Source organism: Aquila chrysaetos, chromosome 16 (assembly GCF_900496995.4).
Source record: "Aquila chrysaetos chrysaetos chromosome 16, bAquChr1.4, whole genome shotgun sequence".
Lineage (NCBI taxonomy): Eukaryota > Metazoa > Chordata > Aves > Accipitriformes > Accipitridae > Aquila > Aquila chrysaetos.
In genome coordinates, this window is record NC_044019.1 from 8,402,821 (window position 1) to 8,422,886 (window position 20,066).

A 20,066-nucleotide genomic window follows, 5' to 3' on the forward strand; every position below is an offset into this window, starting at 1 on the left:
TGAAGACCAGTTTGCACTCCAAAATTCTCTCTGGTTTTCCCGATCAGCCTAAGGAAAACCACCAGACATTTCCTTTTTCTGCATGGAGTGAATGTTTCTGAAAAATATCTAAAATCTGTGAAGCCCTGGCATGGGAGACCAGACCAATGACTTTACAGCAAGTGTTTTTCCTGTGCTTATGAGGAATCTGGCCTCTGCCTACAGCATGCGAGTTCCCCAGTCAGGTTGAGTGACTGGCAGGACAGCAGTAGCTGGCTCGGAGTGGCCGCAGACCTCAGACCAGCTCGCGCTCTCTGCTGCAAAGCTCTGCAAGATTCTCTGAAGTATCTCTTGCCCTGAGAGGGGAATTTATTCTTCAGTTGGAGGTATAAAAGAGCCAATCTCTTTCCTTGCACATTGTATCACACCAAACACATTTCCACCCATGAAAAAACACCCACATTGTTTAGAAGGAAAATAAACTGAGAGGCATCTTCTCTAGACTTTCAAAGAAAATCTATTGTAGCTACGTTTGCCTCAGTCTGTCTCTAGGAAATTCTGGAGGCTCAAAAGGTTCACCACATATCATCTCCCAGCCTGGAAGTGAAGTGATGCTGCAGGGAATTATTATTTTTTTTGTATAAGATTCACACCATGGTGGTGCAGTTTGAAAAGCCCCCATTTTCCTCTCATTCTTAAGTGAGGCTGTAGCTTTATGACTTATACAATACCCAGCCTCTTCTTTGGGTTTAAAAACATGTTCTAAGTCCTGAATTGCAATGGAGAATAGATAAAATGCTGCTGTTCCTGGCAGTAGCCAGCTATTTGAGGTGCTGAAGTTGGGACAACTTTGGAGAGAGCATAACATTTCTTCTGAGACTGACCTCAGGGCAGCTACAGCAGACTGGCTCAGAGTCACAAACTTTTTGTGTGTTAATGAGTTTCAGACCATCACATTGAGACACCATGGTGTAGACAGCAGAGCCTGGCTATCAGCAGTAGTAAGTGTTCAAAACCGATGAGATTGTTTTCTGAAAATAACACAATATGTAAATTAGCTGCCAGAGGGAGCTGGAGACAGCTGGTTGGCAATGGTTAATTTAAAATCTATTTAAGGCCAAATGATACTGCAAAGGGACTGTGACTTCAGCATTGCTCTTTCAAGACCATGGCTCTATTTGAATTGCTTTTATACAAAAGTTTTGTCTAGCGTGAACGAAGTTACCACTTCATTGAAAAAACAGCTTTCATTTCTCATTAGCGACTAAAACCAGCTTAAAAAAGCTAACTGCATCTCCCAGAAGAGCTGGAATTAACACTCTGGGTCTCTGAGGTTTGGGTGCGGGAGGTCTGCACTGCTAGAGGGCTACGAGCCCAAGTCGGAGGTAAGGCCATACAAGCGTCGCCTGCCGCAGTCCGACACGCCCATCCAGCGAAGCTCTCAGCCCACATCTACTCTTGGCCGTAGATGATGCCCTGTTGCCCTTCAGGGCATCATCATGATCTTGCTGGGTTACTTATCTTTCGATCACCCGAAATAACGCGAGGGGCTGCGACACGGCAGCCTACCAGAGCCGTGTTTCACGGCACTGGGGTCAAGACCCAGGCTGGCGCAGCACGGTCCGGTGCGAGGACCACCTCGGAGGAGGGCCGCAAACCCCATCCCCGTCCCCCCTCGCCGGGGCAGCGCGGCCCCGGCGCCCACTCCCGGAGCCGCGGCTCCCCTCTCCAGGCGCCGCGGGCGAGGCAAGGGGGGGGGCAGGGTTGTCGAGGAGGAGCGGGGGGCAGAGAGGACGACAAGCGACGGGCAGAGCCCTGCACGGAAACAGGGGGGACGAGCAGCGCGCCGCCGCCGACGCAGCAGGAGCCCGAGGAGCGGCCGGGCCCCGCGGCACCGAGCGGAGCGGGACGCGCGGCGGCGGCGCAGGCGAGCCCAGCCGGGGCCGCCGGTATTTAGGGCGGGCGCTGCCAGAGCCGGGCGAGAGCGGGCGGGCGCGGGACGGCGGGGACGGCAGGTGAGTGCCGGCCGGGGCGGCGATGCCGGGGCGATGCCTCCGCGCCGACGGGGCGGGCTCCCGCCGCCGTTCGGCCCGGCCGGGCGGGGGGGGGCGCCCGCGGGGCCCCGGTTGAAGTTGGTTTCCCCACAGCCCCGCCGGAGGGGACGGGGCGCTGGGGGCTTCCCCGCCGGCGCCCCGACGCTGCGGCCGCGGCTGGACCGTGCCCCGGCGGCTGTGGGCACAAGCCGGCCGCCGCCCTGCGACCCGCCACCGGAGGCCGGTGCCGGCGCGGGAGAGGGGAGCCGGGGGCCGGGGGCCGGGAGCCGGGAGCGGGCCGGACAGGAGGTGCAGGCCGGGGCCTTCGGCGGCATCGCCCCGGCTCGATGGGCGCCGGTGGATGGGGCGAGCAAAGCTCCCGCGTCGGCATCGCCCTCCCGAGCCCCGGCTGAGCGCGGAGAGCGGGGATCCAAGCGGCGCCGGTCATGGGCGTTTATCGTGCAAGTTTATCTTGAAGGGAGGCTTTGCTCTCATGGGCAATTTAAATGGGTATTGCAGGTCTCTTCCTCCAGGTACAGGGTGATATTGGGTAAATGAAGGCACTGCTTTAAAAGTGTAAATTTCTGTGGATTGCTCTGGGGAAAGCTTTGGGTGACGGCGGCGTCTCTGAGATTTGTCTTGTTACAGTCGTCCCAGCATTATCCCACACCATTCTGGTTTGCATACCACGAGTGACCCAGCTGCCTGGCTTCTTCCTCACTCCTTCACATATGGTGGTGACCAAATGTCACCTCCATTTAGGTGCTAGCACACAGCCAGGAGTCTCACCATCACATTGTGCGCCTGGAGTCCTCACACTTCCATGCTTATGTGCCTGCCTGGATGCAAGCCAGGATTTCCAGGGCAAAGCCCACCGTTTTCTCACTTATAGCCAGTGGACTGCCACCATGTCACAGGTTGCAGCAAATTATGAATGCGAACCACTTTGGGGATGAGCTTTGGTACTACAGCCAAGAGCAGGAGCCAGCCAAGGACAAGGACTGCCAGCACTGCCCTGTGATCGTGAGATGGTCCTGATTTTTCCAGGCTACTATGGGCAGCAATGCATGAGACTTGAACAAGGACTTCAAGGAGAATAACGTTTCCCCCCAAAGACAAAGACAGTCCCTTTCCCAGTTGTGAGCCTGACGTAAACCCCAAGGAAGAAAATCCCTTTGCAAAGCTAAGTGGACAACTGACTTCAGAGTGGTGGGAATTACTTTGCCAGTAATTGTAACTTCCTCATTGCAGGAACTGTTGCCAACGGAGTGTTAAACAGATTATTCCAGGAAGCAATGGCTGGGATCTGTGAGGTTTCTCAAGACAAAATTGCTTTTGTTTTTCATGTTCTCCCCAAAGTTAAGGTGGCATCATAACAAAGGATTTAGGCTGTACATCATGCATGCTTCTCAAATATTAAAATGACCAAATATCAAGCAAATTGTCAATCTGTTGTTTTTCATGTAACATTTTCTGGTTTTCCCATTTACCCCCAGATCCTGATGGTTTCAGAGTAGCATCCTCACCAGTCATCACTCATCCATCTTTCCTGAAATCACAGATTGTTCTGTCCCCTTTGCAGCTGATGGTCACTCCCTATATCACACTTCTGATGGGCTGGGAGGAGATTGAGCATGTATAATGCAGGCATGTGTGAGTACATGGCAAAGAATAAGGAAATTTTTAAAAAAAACCCTCTGCGGTGTGAACAATGCTGGTTTGCAGCTTTCTTAGAAATCTGGGAAGTATATTTCTCAAATTGAGACATGTCAGAATGCAGGAAGATGTGAGGGGCCTGGCTACTTTCAGTGTCTAACACAGAGTAAGCATGATGGCAGTACTCACCTAAATGCGGAACAAAAACCAATGGCAAAGATCACTCTCTTCTGGAATGTACACAGCAAGGCAATGCAGTCATCTTGGAGGTGTTTGCCTAGCTAGAGTTGTCCTACATACAGCTCTGAGGGGAACCATCCTGATATAATAAGTTAGCATAAAAAATGGACTGTTTTTTCCTCTGCCTTTTGAGTAAAGATTCCTTTCTGCCCCCTTGGCGATGCACTCAGAGATGCATGTAAAGAAAGACACCTTTCAGAGTGCACACATATTATGATCCACCCTCCATGATCCTCAGAGTTGCAGTGCAGGACCCATTTGAGATGTTCCTTCTGTCTGTCCTGCCAGCTCCCAACCTGCCCTTTACTGACCCTATATAAGCACAGAGACATTGTGCAGAGGAGAACTTAGAAATTTTACCATCTCTGAGCTCATTGAAATTGGGGTGGCTAGGGGAGTTTATTCTAAACCAGGGAAAAAATAAGCATCATCATTGCTATATACACTGTAGTCAGAGCAATAACTGTTCAGCTTCTTATTTGCCTATGTTTCTATAGCTGGAGAGCTCTTAACAGGTCATATATGGGAATGCTACTTTACAGTGCCTTACAAATGTTCAGGAATAAAAGGAACAAGCATTGTATGTGAGGGGACCCTGTGTCTGTATCCAAGGAAGTGAGTAAGAAGGCAGAGGAGTGTAGTGTGAGAGTGCAGTGAGAGAGGAGGGTAGAGAATTAGTAAGGAGCAACACTCAGAAAGCCAGGACATGTGAAAAATGCTGCTGGGGTTGGTGCAGTTGTCTATAAAGAGAACATTTTGGTACAGTGCTCCTACCTGGCACAATCATGGGGAGTTCCTTCCTCCTGTTCATGCTCTGAAATGGTGGAGGCTGGGGGCTCTGGTGCCCAGATGACACCCAGTGACAGTTGCTACAATCAACTGTGTCATTCCTCACCAGTCTGTGCTTGAAGGCAATAAAAATTATCTTAATTCCTCTGCCCACATGGAGCACCACAATACCACAGTGCTGAGTCCTGAGCCAGTTCCAGATCTGAACTGTGATGTTCTGCAAAGCTTGCACTGTCTTGGGTTTTTGTTCATTTTGAATTGGCTAATTTTATACTGTATTGCAGTCCAAAAAAAATCTTATATTTTGCACCATTTTACACAGGGCAGACTTGTCTAATCCATTTTGCTTCTCCAGTGCTGAATTGGTTATTGGAAATCACATTCCAGAAAGATTGTTTGACCTGTCCTTAAAGACTTTCTATGATGGAGATGTCACAGTGTCCCCAAGCAATACTTTAAGAGTTTCACTACCCTTACCATCTGCAAGGTTCTCCTAATGGCTCAGTCTTCCTTGCTGCGGTTAAATCTCTCTCCTTTCAGTGATATTAGTCACAGGCATGCGGAGCAGACTATGCCTTCCTGTTCTGCAGCAGGCTTTCATGTATATAAAGACTGTTGAACATCTCCTTCAGCTGTGTCCTTTCTAGCCCAGACAGTCCTGTTCATTCAGTTTGTTCCCATACCTTCACTTTTCTGATGATTCTCACTGCTTTCCTCTGATCTCTTTCTGTGTGGTCCGTATCTTCTTGGGAACTAGCGCCCAAAGCTGAACGCAGGGCTCCCACTTGGCCTCATCCAAGGTGAACAGAACAAGATCTATTTGAGGTCTTATTCCTAGTTACATACCTGCCAAGGTCTTTGCCATTTTGCTGGGGTACAATATCACTGACACTGCTGACAGTGGATGTTGGTCCTACACTATGCAGAGCTTTTACCAAGCTGGTTACTCTCCATCACACAATAAAACAGCTGCTGATTTCTACCTGAACTAAATACCTTGCACTTGTTCTTAGACTCGTGTTTAAGCTTCTTAATCCTGTTCCCTAGTATGCTGGAACCCCTCCAGTGTCATTTCACTGGATGAAGCATGCCATCCACTTCATGACCCAAACCATTACTGAACGTACCAACTTCTGGGCCTCCTTGTTCCCACCACGGTAGAATTGCTGTGTGTTTCATTCTGCATGTGTGTAGGTTAAATCCCTGTGTGCTTTCTGACACATGTAGCTGCCAGCTAGACATCGTTCGAGCAAAAGTTGTTCCCAGTTTCTTCCTGAATTGCCTCTGGGACAGAGAGTAAGGGGAAGCAGGGTGGATGAGTGCTTCTTCCAAGAAGTGCAAGACCATGTTTCTTCAAAAGTGCATTCTGAATTTATTTACTAAGTGAGGAAGTGCTGCATGACAGGTTAGTGTGCTGCCTTCTGAAGCTACCTCATTCTCTGTGTTGGCAATAATAGGGTATGCTCTGATTAAATGTCTATAGTTAGGCAAATCAATTCTACCATCATAGCTTGCATTTTTAAGGCTTGACTGTTTATTTAAGTGCAAGTATTAACACATCAATCAATGCTTTCCAAACCCCTCTACAGGCAAAGCTGTAGGATACTTTCTGGAAAAAATATAATTCTTCTTGACTTCTGGACTGGAGGAAAGGTCAGGCAAGGAAAAGTGGCTAAAATGTAAAAGTGAAACTTGGTGCATTATGTATGGCCCTGAGACATCCTAGTAGACCACTGTGCTCAGAGATGAAGTCTCATGGGAATGGCTGAGCACACTGAAACCAAGTTAAATAAAGCATCAGTAGGTGATCCACAGAGCACAGTGCAGTGCTGAACTGAGCAGAAATAGTTTGCATGAGACCTGCAAGAACTTTTCTTTCTTTGCATCTCTTTCCAGCATTTATTGTTATAGATTCCAGCTGATTTTAAAAGTGCCAAGGTTTGGGCACTGAGGACTTCTTCGAATGCACTGGGCTTTTCCAGAGCAGTCAGTGTGAGCCTAATTCCCATTGTTCCATTGAATGAATGGTAACATTTTGTTGGCTTAAAAATAAAGGAATTAGAACATCATTAAACACTTGGAAAAGTCCCCTAGTCTGAAAACAGTCTAGAGGCACTCTGTAGGAAGCTGTAACAGTGATTCCCCATCCTTTTCTAAACGGGCTCTAGTACTTCAGGGCAGGTACTCGGGAGACCCCTGACTGATCTCCTGTCCTTGCTCCAGTTCTCCTGCTGCCCACCACTGCTTCCAGACTCCAGGCAAAGCTGATAGGTTCAAGCTATCAGGGCTTTTAAATGCCAACATCACTCCAGGCTTCCTTTGCAGGTACTGGAAAAAAATGGGCACCAACTAAAACAGGCTTCTAGGACAGGAGGGAAAAGTAATCTCCATAGAGGGAGCCTGAGATGATTAGCCACTCTTTAGATGTCAGCTATGCCAGGTCAGGCCTTCTGCATCAGTTAGACCATCCAGATCAGAGCCAGTGTCACTCTGCTTGTCCCAGATCCCACCTTGCAGGCACTTGGACATAGTCTACATTACAATCTCACACCCAACTGTATTTCATTGGCTCTTACAATTCCAACGTATTATATGACATCAAATAATAATGAGGGAGGAAACGTGAGAAAGAAAAAGTTTATTGGAGATTTGCATTGTGCATGTTTGTTATCAGAGATTTTACAGCTGAGGGAGTCTAGGTAATGCCAGAGCTAAGTGCTTTAGCCCCTGCTCCGTCCAAAGACATTATTGGTAACTTACTGTGGAGTATGTTTTTGCAGTGTAGTATTTGCCAGCATCACTGCCCACTAAATCCCAACCTTTCTTGTTGATAAGTAATATTTAGTTATAAGCTATAACAGCAGTTGTAACTTGGTAGTTAACAATAGGTTGGGTAGCTAGTACATGCTGGCTGTGTATAAAGGCAAGAGAGAAAAAATAGCAATCCTTTATTGAAAGCTGAGCAAAAAATAGAAGGTGGGGAGAAGGGAGAAAAGGTATTAAACATTGCCAATATTTGCTTGCCAATTGTCATATTTGCTTGTTTAGAATGGGAAATGTTTTGTATACAATTTATCATATAGAGTACTGTTCCTTGTATCAAAGAAACAAAATAGGCATACCTGATTTACTTTGAAATAGTCACAATAATCCTAGCATTAGAGATTTAGTTGTGCTGCATAAACCATGCTGGAATGAACATACGCAGTGTCTACTTCTCTAGAAGCATGAACTCTTTTGTACCAGCTCCCCTTACAGTCAATAAAGAGAGATGCTCAGCCCTAAAGGACTCAGCTGCCTGTGCAGGCTGACCAGCTCTGGCTGGGTTTTTGATGTCTAAGTGGACTGTGTTGAATCCCACCTTAACTTTGTTATTTTGTGATGCATCACTGAAGCAGGGGGCAAGGAGGGAAATGTTGAAAACAGGGCTCATATTACTGATTTCATAACCGGTGGAAAATGTTATATCCATAGCAAACAGAACTGATACATCAGTATAAACCTAATGTAATAAAACAAAGAAAATAACTTTTTTCTAATGAAAGGCTTAGAAAATGTACATTTCATTGTATTACGACTAACACAATACAGTGTTATTGATCAGCAGTTAATCTGTACTTATGGTATTTGAGGTTTGTAATTTCCCCATGTTGGCTGGACAACTCATTAAATGCAACAGCACGCTGAATTCTGAAACACTGTTGAAGACATCTCAGAGCAAAGAAAGGTCAGAAGGGTGCAAACTAGCTATGACTGGAGTATTAGAGCTCTGTTTCTTGAAATATGTTCCAGTATTAAAAAGTTGCTTGGTGTTTATGCGAAATACACCTATCTCAAAAGCATCTTGAATTATCAGAATAACCTGTCTAGCCAGTAACACAGTAGCCTTGCTACTCCCTAAACACATGAGAAATTCAGGTGCAGACTCATGCTCTTATTGATTCAGCTCAGAGTCTGAAGAATTTTAATCATTTATTCTTCTAACACAGGTACCTGCAAAAATCAGGAATCAGGATCCTGTGTAAAATGTCAGGGTGGAATCAGTCAGTGAAAACTACTCCCCAGATGCATGGAGGTGTGAGTAGAGCTGGGTATGTGTCTAGATGCCTACACTGGCTGGTGTCTACAGGTGTGTGCACTACCTGCCTGGCATGTAGGTAGGAGGAATTCACCCTTCATGCTATGCTATGAGAGGCACCCACTGAGCTGTGGCCAAATGAGAGCCTGCACTGGGGGCAGGACCCTGATCTGTCAGCCCAGAGCGCCCAGCCCTGGTTGGAGGCTGTCGAAGAGGGAGAGGAGGCTGAGACTAAGCAGTACCTCTTTCCTCCTGCCAGCAAAAGTGGTCCTGTGCTCTGCAAACCTGAACCTTGCTCCTCCCTGGCTGGAGCACGAGACAATGGAGGAGCTGGAACCAGAGGTGTAAAGAACATCACTCTGCCACGTACATCAGTGGGTGAGGATAGAGGAGCAATGAAAGCATGCATAAGCGCTGCATGGCTTTCCTGTGGCCTTGAGGGTTGCCGCTTCCTGCAGGTGCTCTTGGCTTCTCCTTCTAGCTTGCGATCCTTGCTTGAGCAGAAAACAAATGAGCAGTTGCAGTTGTGCTCATCCCTCTCTCCCAGGGACATGGCAGCTTGTCTCAGGGCAACAGGGACACTTTTGTAGATTCCCCTTGTTTTGCTCTGAGTTTACCTTTTGTAGCCAATGTTGGAATCATCTCCTCATCATATGAGGACACTTACTTCTATTCTAGATACTCTGCTTTCTTTTCAAGGTCCTAACTGTAAGTTCAAATGGCACATTAGCTTGTGCATAATGGACAGCAAGTAACCAAGCTCCCGTTACAGTTCTTAAACTAACCCCCATCCCCATAACTTTTCTTCTTTATTTGTGATGGCCGTGTGACAGACTTTTCAGTACATAGTGCAGCCTAATCCTACTTTATTGTGCAAGGTGCATATATATTTTATTTCCTGTCAGGCTTATTCTATCTTATTTATAGCTTTTGCAAAATGTTATGTATTTCAGGCAGCTTAATCCAAGGCTAGGAAACTGGTTAGGACTGTGGTTACTTTTGCGGCATATCCAGTCCTTTATACTGATGCATGCAAACCTACTCACATTACGTTTTACCAATTTTTCACTTTTACACAGACTCTACCTTTCCTGTGGATCTCATTTTTCAGTGCAATACACTATGGCATTGCCTTGGTTTTTTTTTCCCAGAAGCTGCATCCTGTTTTGATTATGATCTATGGACTCGCACATTCCTATAGCTTATTCTAAAGGTATTTCACCATGTTTGAACAGGGTTCTCATCTCCAGGTTGGACTCCACAGACACTCTTATGCTGCATGCTTGAGTCAAGTGTCCTAAATATGCAAGAACGTATTCAAAAATGTCTCCCTCTTTTGAGTTCTATGAAATGTATCTTTCAAAGGTGTGATTCCTGTTAGGAGCGCCATCTGGTGTTTGTCAGCTTACACAGGGAGTAGCTTTATTACTGGTCAAGGTTTCAGCATGATAGAATATACCTGTTTTATTTAGGCAAGATAGCAGCAGATTGTACATTTAAATGAAAAATTAGAATTAGTTACAAGAAGATGGGAGACCAAATGGATTTTCAGTAGTTTGCTGAAACTTAGCTCTGTTCTCAGCCATCCCTTTGCAATTCCCCTGGTTTTTACCCAGCTACAAGGGGAGAGAATGAATTCTCTAATTCCTCTAACTTCAGTGTGAACTTAAAGGAAACGTTCAACTTATTAGAAGACATTTCATCTTGTTCTTTTTTGTTGTTGTTCTATTCAGTGAAAGAGCAAATTCTGTATTTTCATTTCAACATACTTATTTTTGTATATGCTATTTACCTCACTCTGACACCGATCTGCCTGGGTGCACCAAAGCATTTTCTTTGCAGCTGAGCTTGTCAGAAAGTGTTTTCAGCTGCACCATAAAATTGCTGTCTGCAGGAATCACCCTGTTTTCCAGAAATAGTAGCTGTGCTCCTGAAGGGACAGAAATGTGTCATGACTTTGTTTACACTCGGGACTAAGTATCTTTGGCAATCCTTGGTGGTCGCTCTCCCTGCAGGGCTGCAGATTCATGTCCGCGTGATGGCACTTGGTCATAACATGCCGTCAGTCCCACGCAGCCTCCTGCTTGCAAGTTTACCTGCCTTGTCACAGCTTGGCGCTTGCTTTCTCCTCCAACTTAACCAGGCTAGAGACCCTCTCCTTCTGCCTTGCCCTTACTGTGTCAGTTTAACTGCAGAGCTGGAACACCAAGTATCTTTTCAAAAGAAGTACCTGGTTTTACGTAAGGACCCTGAACTGTGAAGCAATCCCAGTGGTTATCACTAACAGCTAAAGTGTGTTCTCTTTTCACATTGAATATGTGCCTCGCTTCACCTTCCAGACCCTGAACTGAGCCTTCTGCTAAGTTAAATAGCACTGCACTGTCTAAAATTGTCTCTCCATTTAAATACTCTTTCCTTCTTTTTGATGAACAAAAAAGAATCTCCCCAATCTCTCCAGGACATCAAGGTATCATTACACACCTCCTCACCTCCTGGACTTTCCAAGTAACCACTGAATGTGGACCCAGGAACTGACCAAAAGGTCCCTCCCCATGCAACCTTCGGTACTGTTGGAGGTGTATAAATGAGGGACATGGTCAGCCCAGGTCACATCTAGGGTGAAGGAGAGTGGCAGCTGCAGAGGGCAGTCCTGGTCTCTGGTGGTCCTTCAGTGAGGAGGTGCTGTTCTCTCCCCACTGGCTACAGAAGAGGCTCTGGTGACTGCGCTGCTTGCTGTGATTGTATCATCACTGTCAAGTATCTTCACTCCAGAGTCACTCTGTGCCATGGTTTCTCACCATCCTCACTGCATGGGTTTAAGTTTGCCCCATCCTCCCTTGACTGCCAAACCTGCATGCCACTCTGGGAATGGTAGTGTGGATAAATCACAGGGACAGTAGCATGAATAAAGCAAGGACAGGTTTGGCCTCCTTCGCTCCATGCTTTGTAGAAAGCCTTGCGTGCAAGTATCCAACACAACCCTGCAGTTTGCCCCAAACTATGCCTTGTATGTCACATGTGCTGTGCTGTGAAAACCTCACTCTGGTAGGCTGTAGCACCACCTTAAATTTATTTCAGACACTTTGAACTGAAAAAATACCCACAGCCCATGGCCAAGGAGACCAGGTGAAGCCCAAGAAGAGATGGGCCAAGGACAGTGCTGATGCAGCCAACTCACCTGAGAGGATTTCCATCTTAAGAAGTGTGGGTGAAAAACATACCATGTCTTGCCTGGTGGGAGGCCAGAGGCATGACACAGGCTGATGCCTTCAGCACTGTAAACATAACTGCAGGCACACAGCTAACAGCCTGCAATTACACAGACTGTAAATTGCACATACTGAAGACAATAATACTATCTAGATATGATAACATCATCAGGTTCTACTCAATACTCCTTATGCTCCAGACATCATGTAAACTGTGCCTAGGCAATATGTCCCACTGGGAGATTGCTCTTGCAATCTCATGAAGATGAGATGCCGGATGGCCTCTTCCTCCTTCTGGGCTCCAAGTGTTTCAGGATGTGTATGTCTATACATTTGTGTTCTGTTTTCCTTAATATGCAACTATATGTATGACCTTGTACTTGTCTTAATTTAATGACTGCTTGAGATTAATGTTATTTTTCTTCAGTGTGTGTAGTTTAAGCAAACAATTTTTTTTTCTTGTTTTTTGTCAACAGGAAAATCATTTATCTTTATTCAGGATTTTTTTCTTGAGTAAAAGGTAACTTAATTGAAATATTAAATTATTGGGAAGACATTCATTTTGTCTAGATGGTAACTATAATTCATTACATCTTAACATACTAATTCTAACTGGAGTCCCATTACTAATTTTTTTTTATTATATCAAACGTAGTGATCACCAACTCACACAAATTAAGTAACAGAGTCTCTAAAACAGGCATCACAGGGAAGTACATTCAAACGAAGTTTTATAAGTAGATTCAGAGTCCCTGATTCCTAAACACATATTTAAGCTACATTGTGTTCTCAGTAGTCCATTGAATTTAATAGTTATTTATAGTATATGAAGTCATATCATTAAGCAAATGCATAAGTCATTGCAATAGAGGGGCTATACATTTTAAGAAACTTTTATGACCATCCTATCTGACCTTGTGCACATCCCCAAGCAGACCACTGCCTTCCAGTTTCATTCATGGAGCCCAGGAGCTTCCAACCAGCTGAAGTGGATCACAGTTCTGTTTAGATACTAAACTGTGTTGGTTTTTTTTTTTTAATTTTGCATATTTACAGTTCTATATGTTATACTGCGTAGTGGCACCTTACTGCTTGTAAGTGAAGGATTATTTTGACTAATTATTCTGCATAAATCTATAGTCCCTGGTGATAATTTAGCACATGGGGAATATATTTTAATGTCAGCACAGCAAACACCCAGAATAAAGCTCTAAGTAGGGAACAAAAATTATGTGAGTCCCATGCACTCTCATAATCTGTTTTAATCTGAAACCAATGAGTAATATTGACTAGCTGCCTTGCATGATTATTGATACATCTCTGATAGATGCTGCCCTGCCAATCAGAATGGATAACAGCTGCTCAATATGCTATATGTATTTCTTGGTGAATGACTCACAATCAAAAGACTTTTTCTGTATGCACAAGTGCATGATTTTATTAAATTTAAGAATATATGCTATTAAGATTTTGAAGACCCCAGCAGAAATCCTACAAGATGTGTCTGTTGTGGGGTTCAGAAACCTGACCTGGAGTTACTTCTAAAAATTACTTTCAGTCATGATAGCCTTATTTGTGGTGCAGGAAACAGCCAATGCACTCTTTCTGAGTACATGATAAATAACTGACTTGGAGAATTTTTGTAAAAAAAATGGTTCTTTTCCTTTGGTGATCACATCACAGGAAAACATCATTTATTTATAAAAATTAATTCAGTAACTCAGTATCTGTTGAGGCATTGTTTGGTTTCAGCAAGACTTTCTCCCAGTGTCAGGCTGTCCTGTTGACTGGTATGTTGAAGATTAATAATTCATTTGAACTCTAGACTAGTTCATTTGACTGAAAATACCATGTTTCACATCAGATTTTTTTTTTTCCACAGTCATTGACAGCAGTTGGAAGCAATAGGACTACTAATAGGCTTGTTCATATACAGGTGGGTGGGTGATGTGCACTTCATTTTATTTCACATTGCTGGAATGGTTCTAACACTGAACAATGGCTGATACTTGCAATATATGGGAAAGGCTCGATATCACTTTTCTCAGTAACTGAAATCAAGATTGGACTTGGCTTTAGTTTTTAAGTAATACAGTCATTGTCTTTAATATTGCTAATCAATCTGTCTGGTGGTTTTGGTTTAGATTTTCTCCTGCGTGGGATGTGTGATCAGCCCAGTGTTCAGGTAAAGAGGTTTCTTAGACTCTAAAAGTGACAACTCTATTACTGAGTCAGAGAGTTAAAGGGATGGTAAAGGTATGGGGAAAAAAAACAACAGGGAAGATGAAGGAAATTTCTCACACAGAAGCTAGATTAACTTTAGCATCTGTGTTCACTGAAGAGAATTTGGAGGATGTTTAGTGGAACCTTTATTTCTGGCCAAAGCAAACCATAACAAATCTTCACTATTGGACAGTGCTCAGCTAAAGAGTTTGATGCAACTCAAGATCCAAAGTGCAATGGTATCAGCAGGGTGTTCAGCCTCTACTTAAAACTCGCCTTGCACCTGCCAACTGCAAGACAGCTGCTGTGGTACCAGTTTCCAAAGAGATCTGGGCAACTGCTTATCCATAAGCCTGATGTCTGTACCTAGCCAGTTTGCAGAAATTATAATAAACAATAGTATTATTGTACACATAGTAAATATGGTGTTTTGGGGAACAGTCAATATGACTTTTGTAAAGGTAAGTTATGCCTCACAAATCTGTTGAAGTAATTAAGAAAAGCTGATGAGTATATGGATTGAGTGAAGTCCAACTGATATAATTACTTGGACTTTCAGGAGACTTTAAGTGATCTGGAAAGTACATGAATAGTGGGGTGATGACATCTGCTGAAGAAACAAAGCTTTTCAGGGTAATAAAGACAAGGACTGACTGTGCAGACTTGTAAAGAACCTTAGTTAAAAAGTGGGAGAAGGAATACAATACAGATAGATGTAAAAAGTGAGCAAACAGGAAAAAATGCTGATGTTGCCACTCATGGCTTTGGAATTATATTAATTGGGACTGTTCTGTGGAAATGTCAGATCAGTGCTATATAATGATTAAAAAAGCAAAGTAAATCTCAGGAATCATTAGGAAAGAAATTGAGAAGAGAATAGAAAATACGATTATGCTGCAGTATAAATCTATGGTGCATCCACATCTTCAACACTGTTTGTGGTTCTGGTCCTTCTGTCTCAAAAAGAATGTATCAGAGTTGGGAAAGCATCAGAAAAAGTCAGCAGGGTTGAGCTGAACATATGGGCCATTGATGGAGACAGGTGACTGGATTTGATGGACTTTGGTCACTATCGCCATTCTTACATGCAAAAATTCTTATAAGTTGAAAATTTGCTTAGTGTGACAAAAATGGTCATTAGGAAAAGAGGTTAGCCTTACTGGAAAAAAAAGTCAAGAAAGTAATAGTCTAGTGTGAAATATGAGATTCTTCTAGGTCCCCTTATTGGAAAAATACACCTCAAAAGAAAAAGCATGTCTAAAAATAAGTTTGACTCACAGAAGGTGGATGTTTATAAAAAAATCAAACATGCAAAACCAAAAAGTGTTGTTTCTTATGTTAGGATTCAGGAGCTCAAGAGAGGCTGTTTGACACCAAAGTGTTAGTGTTTCACGTAGAATATGTGATGCTCTTTCTCCACAGATTCCTAACCGGTGACTCTCAGTTCTGTGTCAGATGGCATGAAACTGTACCAGTTATGACTGATAGAGGCGTTTTTCCTCAATGGTTGGGAGGAGGCTGGCCTGGTGATTATCTTCTTGGAGAAGTTTGGTGTCTCTCCTTGTAGCCCTCACAGCATGCTTCAAAGCTGTTCATGACCCATATTCAGGATCTCTTTCAAGAAGGCTTGGGCTGGCATAATGTAAGTGACATTCTGGTACTCGGGGGCGGATCTGAGTGAAAGATCGCAAGGAAATCTGTCTGAGGATGTTTTCTTCAGGTTTGTAAAGATTTCAGGTTACACTAAGTGAATCTAAAGAAAAGTATGGAAAGGCTGTATGTAGACTGTATACTGTGATACCTCAACTTCCACAACTCTTGTATCACCATTCTGGACTAAAACATTCGCTTTCTTTTTCCAGATCCCCTTAACCAGTCTATTTTTCGTCTTTTGAGGGAATCACCACTCCACAAGTGCATGCATTACAATCATTCACCATGTGCATGATGAGGAACACCTCAATACTTGGAACATGCTGTGAGCTTCAGTGCCAGCATATTGAATTCTGATACCCAACACCTGACTTCAGCATTTGAAGACTGAGTGTTGAAGAGAAAATCTGAATGGTCTGGAGGAATAAATGAAAATAGAGCTCTGCACTTTTCAAAAAGAGGTCTTGATTTACAAATCTGGCAGAAATTATGTTTACAGAAGGAATCCAGACAGTATTGTTTTATATCTTGGGTACTCTACTAATAAAGTGTCCCTTATAAATATCAAAAATGTGACATTGAGCTATTAGAGAGGAAGGGAAAATACTCCTGAGGATAGCTTTGTTCCAAGCACAGGGGCATCAATTATATGCCCAGATGTTTTCAGCCTCTCACTCTTCAGTATTGACTTATGCAGCTTTGCAGAAAATTAGTTCAGAAAGGAGGTGTGAATAAAAGATAATAAAGAATGATTTAGTCATCTGCAAGATGTAAATGAAAACCACCTAAATTCCCACCACTTACAGTACCACTTGTCATATACCAGAATCATGTCTGCATGATTATGTTAACATTTTGCTTTAACAATGATGTCATTGATGTGATGTGATGGAAAGTCTAGCTTAGGACAGTACCTCATCTACTGTGTAAGCTGAAGTTTTCAACAAGTTAATATTTCTTCAGTGTTGGACTTTATATGAAACATTCTATTTCAGCAAAAAAGTAAGCATCTTTCTTCATCATCTCAGAAAGATTACACTGGAAAGTGAAAAGTGAAATCAGAGCAGAGGATGACTCAGTATAACCATTCAGCAGAGCTCTCTCTCCAGAGCTTAGCAAATAAGTCATTAAATTTCACTGAAACACCACTGGCTTTGGATGAAAGGACGCTATTAGGGCTGAAGATTTCACTGTCAGTCCTTCTGTCTGTTATAACTTTGGCAACGATCCTTGCAAACATTTTTGTTGTTATTACAATTTTTCTGACTAGAAAGCTCCACACACCTGCAAATTACCTCATTGGCTCCTTGGCAGTGACTGATCTTTTAGTGTCTGTCCTGGTAATGCCCATCAGTATTGCTTACACTGTCACCCACACGTGGGCCTTTGGCCAAGTGTTGTGTGATATCTGGTTATCATCAGACATCACGTGCTGCACAGCCTCAATCCTACACCTCTGTGTTATTGCACTGGACAGATACTGGGCTATCACAGATGCTTTGGAATATGCCAAACGCCGGACTGCTGGCCGAGCAGCGCTCATGATTGCTGTGGTCTGGATGATATCTATTAGTATTTCTGTGCCACCATTTTTCTGGAGGCAAGTGAAAGCTCATGAAGAAATTGCAAAGTGTACTGTGAACACAGATCAAATTTCCTACACAATTTATTCCACTTTTGGAGCTTTCTACATCCCGACTGTGCTCCTTCTGATATTGTATGGTAGAATTTATGTAGCAGCTCGATCCAGGATTCTGAAGCCGCCCTCATTATATGGGAAACGTTTTACTACTGCACACCTGATTACTGGCTCTGCTGGGTCTTCCCTCTGCTCCATTAATGCCAGCCTTCATGAAGGGCATTCCGATTCAGGTGGATCCCCCATATTTATCAATCATGTTAAAATAAAACTTGCAGATAGTGTCCTGGAAAGGAAAAGAATTTCTGCTGCAAGAGAAAGGAAAGCCACCAAAACTTTAGGCATTATTCTGGGAGCTTTCATTTTCTGCTGGCTGCCTTTTTTTGTCATGTCCTTAGTCCTACCAATCTGCCAAGATGCTTGTTGGTTTCATCCCATCCTACTGGACTTTTTTACATGGTTAGGTTACTTAAACTCATTGATCAATCCAGTCATTTATACAGCTTTTAATGAAGAATTTAAACAGGCTTTCCAAAAACTAATACATTTCAAAAAGTGTTCATCTTGAGCCTCTCCTGTTGTGTTACTGACCCTTGTGGAATCTTGCAGCCTACCTGGAAACTTTCTGTGCTTTTACGCTGCTGCTACCCTGTGCTGTGCATGTAACTGGGAACTTCTTGCCAATTTGGTACTTTCTGTCTGGAATTCTGTATCCCATAACAGAACTTGTCTGTGGTCTATGCAGTAATTGTTTGTGTATATAAGATCAACACATGAAGTAAGCTTTGTAACAAGTGAAGGAGTGTGAACCAGAGAGCTGAGTTTGTATGATGAGATGACACATATTATCCAAAGCTGTCATGCCTTTCTAACCTGATGGGAGGAAAAATGTGTGCATATTTGCAGGACATCGGTATTTCTGCTGTATATTATTAACAATTTATGTAGGCTGAGAAAATTTCTGGGGAACAGGATCTGATGTCTACATTTTCTATGGCATGTATTCTATCCATTTGAAATTGATAAAACCTGTAATTTTTTCAGAAGCTGTGTGACAGCCTGACTCTAAGCAGCAGGGCATAGAAGGCATAGCGTGTATGTAAGTTCTGTGGATATTTCACAAATACTGCATCTGAAGCTATGCTTTTGGTGAACTGTAGAAAGAAGACAATTTATTTGAAAAAATCTTTACATGTTTTATCATTAATAGAATAGCCAGTGCAGAAATACCACAAAATAAATAGCATGAAAATTATTGAAAAGCACCTTGTTCTTATATTTCTGTTATTTAATTTTTTGCATGCACAAATTGAAAGAGGAAAATATGGTTAGTGCCAGTGTGGAATGACTAGGACCTCAAAAAAGAGCCAGAAGGTTCACTCCCTGGTGACAAGAAATGAGGAGTTAGAGAGGAGAGAATGAAGTGACGTATCAAGGAAAACTTTCTTAGTGATTAAGGTTGTTGGGGTGGATGTGACATCACTGTCTCTGAAAGTCTTTAAGAACTAGTCAAACAAACATCTGTCAGACATCACAATGTCAGGACCCTCCAATGGAGCTGTGGAGAGTGGAGCAGGTCCCCTCTAACCTGCAGTTCTCTGTCTCTGGGTTTATTTCCCCCATTCGGCAGGTGGGAAGCTGGCACATGGACATCTTAGTTGAAGTCTTGGACAGGACAGCACACCAAGTCATGCAGCCCAAATTTCATTCAACTTTTTAGAGTCTCTGGGCATTTTACAGCAGAAGCGTCATGTCCATACTGCATATGAGCAGCATGCATTGCTTTGAAAGGGTTAGCCCATCATCCTTCTGACTGCCCTTCCATCTCTCAGCCTGCCCAAATTCATCTCCACCATCCACTACTGTGACCATCCCAACACACTCCACCACAGCCCAGATCCACGACAGCTCTTCAGCCTCTCCTTTGCATTTGCTGCACAGTCTTGTAGCTTATTCCTGTTGCTGGTGCCTCTGCTGAGGACCGGACTATAAAGTAATGCCCCAGGACCACCCACATGTTGCAGAATCAGGCAGAGCAGTTGTGTAGGTCACAGAATTGTAGTCCTCTCTCTCACAGTACACACCTAGGGCAATTAGGGCTGCCCTGTTTGGGACACAGCTCCTCTCCCCTCCCAAGAAGGAGCTGATCTAGCTTAGCCCAGCTCAAGAGATTTTCATGGTGGCACTACCTGGCCATGTCCATGCAGTCTGCTTCCACAGTGTGTCCAGAGTGCCCACTGGCAGTAGTGGTTCTCTCACCAGTGCTCACTCCTGAACTGTGCTTGTGTATTGCCTGGGGGCATGGGAACTGACATGGGCCACAGCGATATTCGGAAATGCATGAACTGTTAACTAGTGTAGACACCTGAGTTCTCACACCTGAGGCCAGGCCCTGGCACTATTTAATTTGCTGTTATAGATATAACCTGTGTGAAGAGGTAGTGTACAACTTGGAGCTCCAGGCTCCCTTCTGGGCTGCCATCCTGGTGTCCAGGCCACTCACAGCTTCTACCATTGTCGGACAGATGGTGTGGCACCGCCAGTCCGGTGTTGGTCTGGTGGTAGCT

At 43.9% G+C, this 20,066-nt stretch overlaps 1 protein-coding gene across 8 annotated transcripts; it reads left to right on the forward strand.

Annotated features, from left to right (window-relative positions):
- The first annotated feature begins 1,879 nt into the window (after positions 1–1,879).
- HTR1D (5-hydroxytryptamine receptor 1D) lies at positions 1,880–18,754 on the forward strand. 8 transcript variants are annotated; one of them, XM_041129286.1, is made up of 7 exons: positions 1,880–1,994; positions 12,461–12,504; positions 13,041–13,078; positions 13,867–13,920; positions 14,129–14,169; positions 15,630–15,849; positions 15,945–18,754. In XM_041129286.1, the coding sequence occupies exon 7, from the start codon at positions 16,931–16,933 to the stop codon at positions 18,065–18,067; it is 1,137 nt and encodes a 378-aa protein (XP_040985220.1). In that variant the 5' UTR covers positions 1,880–1,994; positions 12,461–12,504; positions 13,041–13,078; positions 13,867–13,920; positions 14,129–14,169; positions 15,630–15,849; positions 15,945–16,930; the 3' UTR covers positions 18,068–18,754. The 8 variants fall into 8 exon arrangements, with proteins under 8 accessions (XP_040985220.1, XP_029895775.1, XP_040985222.1 ...); XM_030039915.2 differs by lacking the exon at positions 13,041–13,078 and having other exon boundaries at positions 15,630–18,754; XM_041129288.1 differs by lacking the exons at positions 13,041–13,078; positions 14,129–14,169 and having other exon boundaries at positions 15,630–18,754.
- Positions 18,755–20,066: the final 1,312 nt, after the last annotated feature.

What these genes read in the sequence shown, in the direction of transcription:
- HTR1D (XM_041129286.1), top strand. Translation starts at nt 16,931, where the DNA reads ATGACTCAGTATAACCATTCAGCAGAGCTCTCTCTCCAGAGCTTAGCA.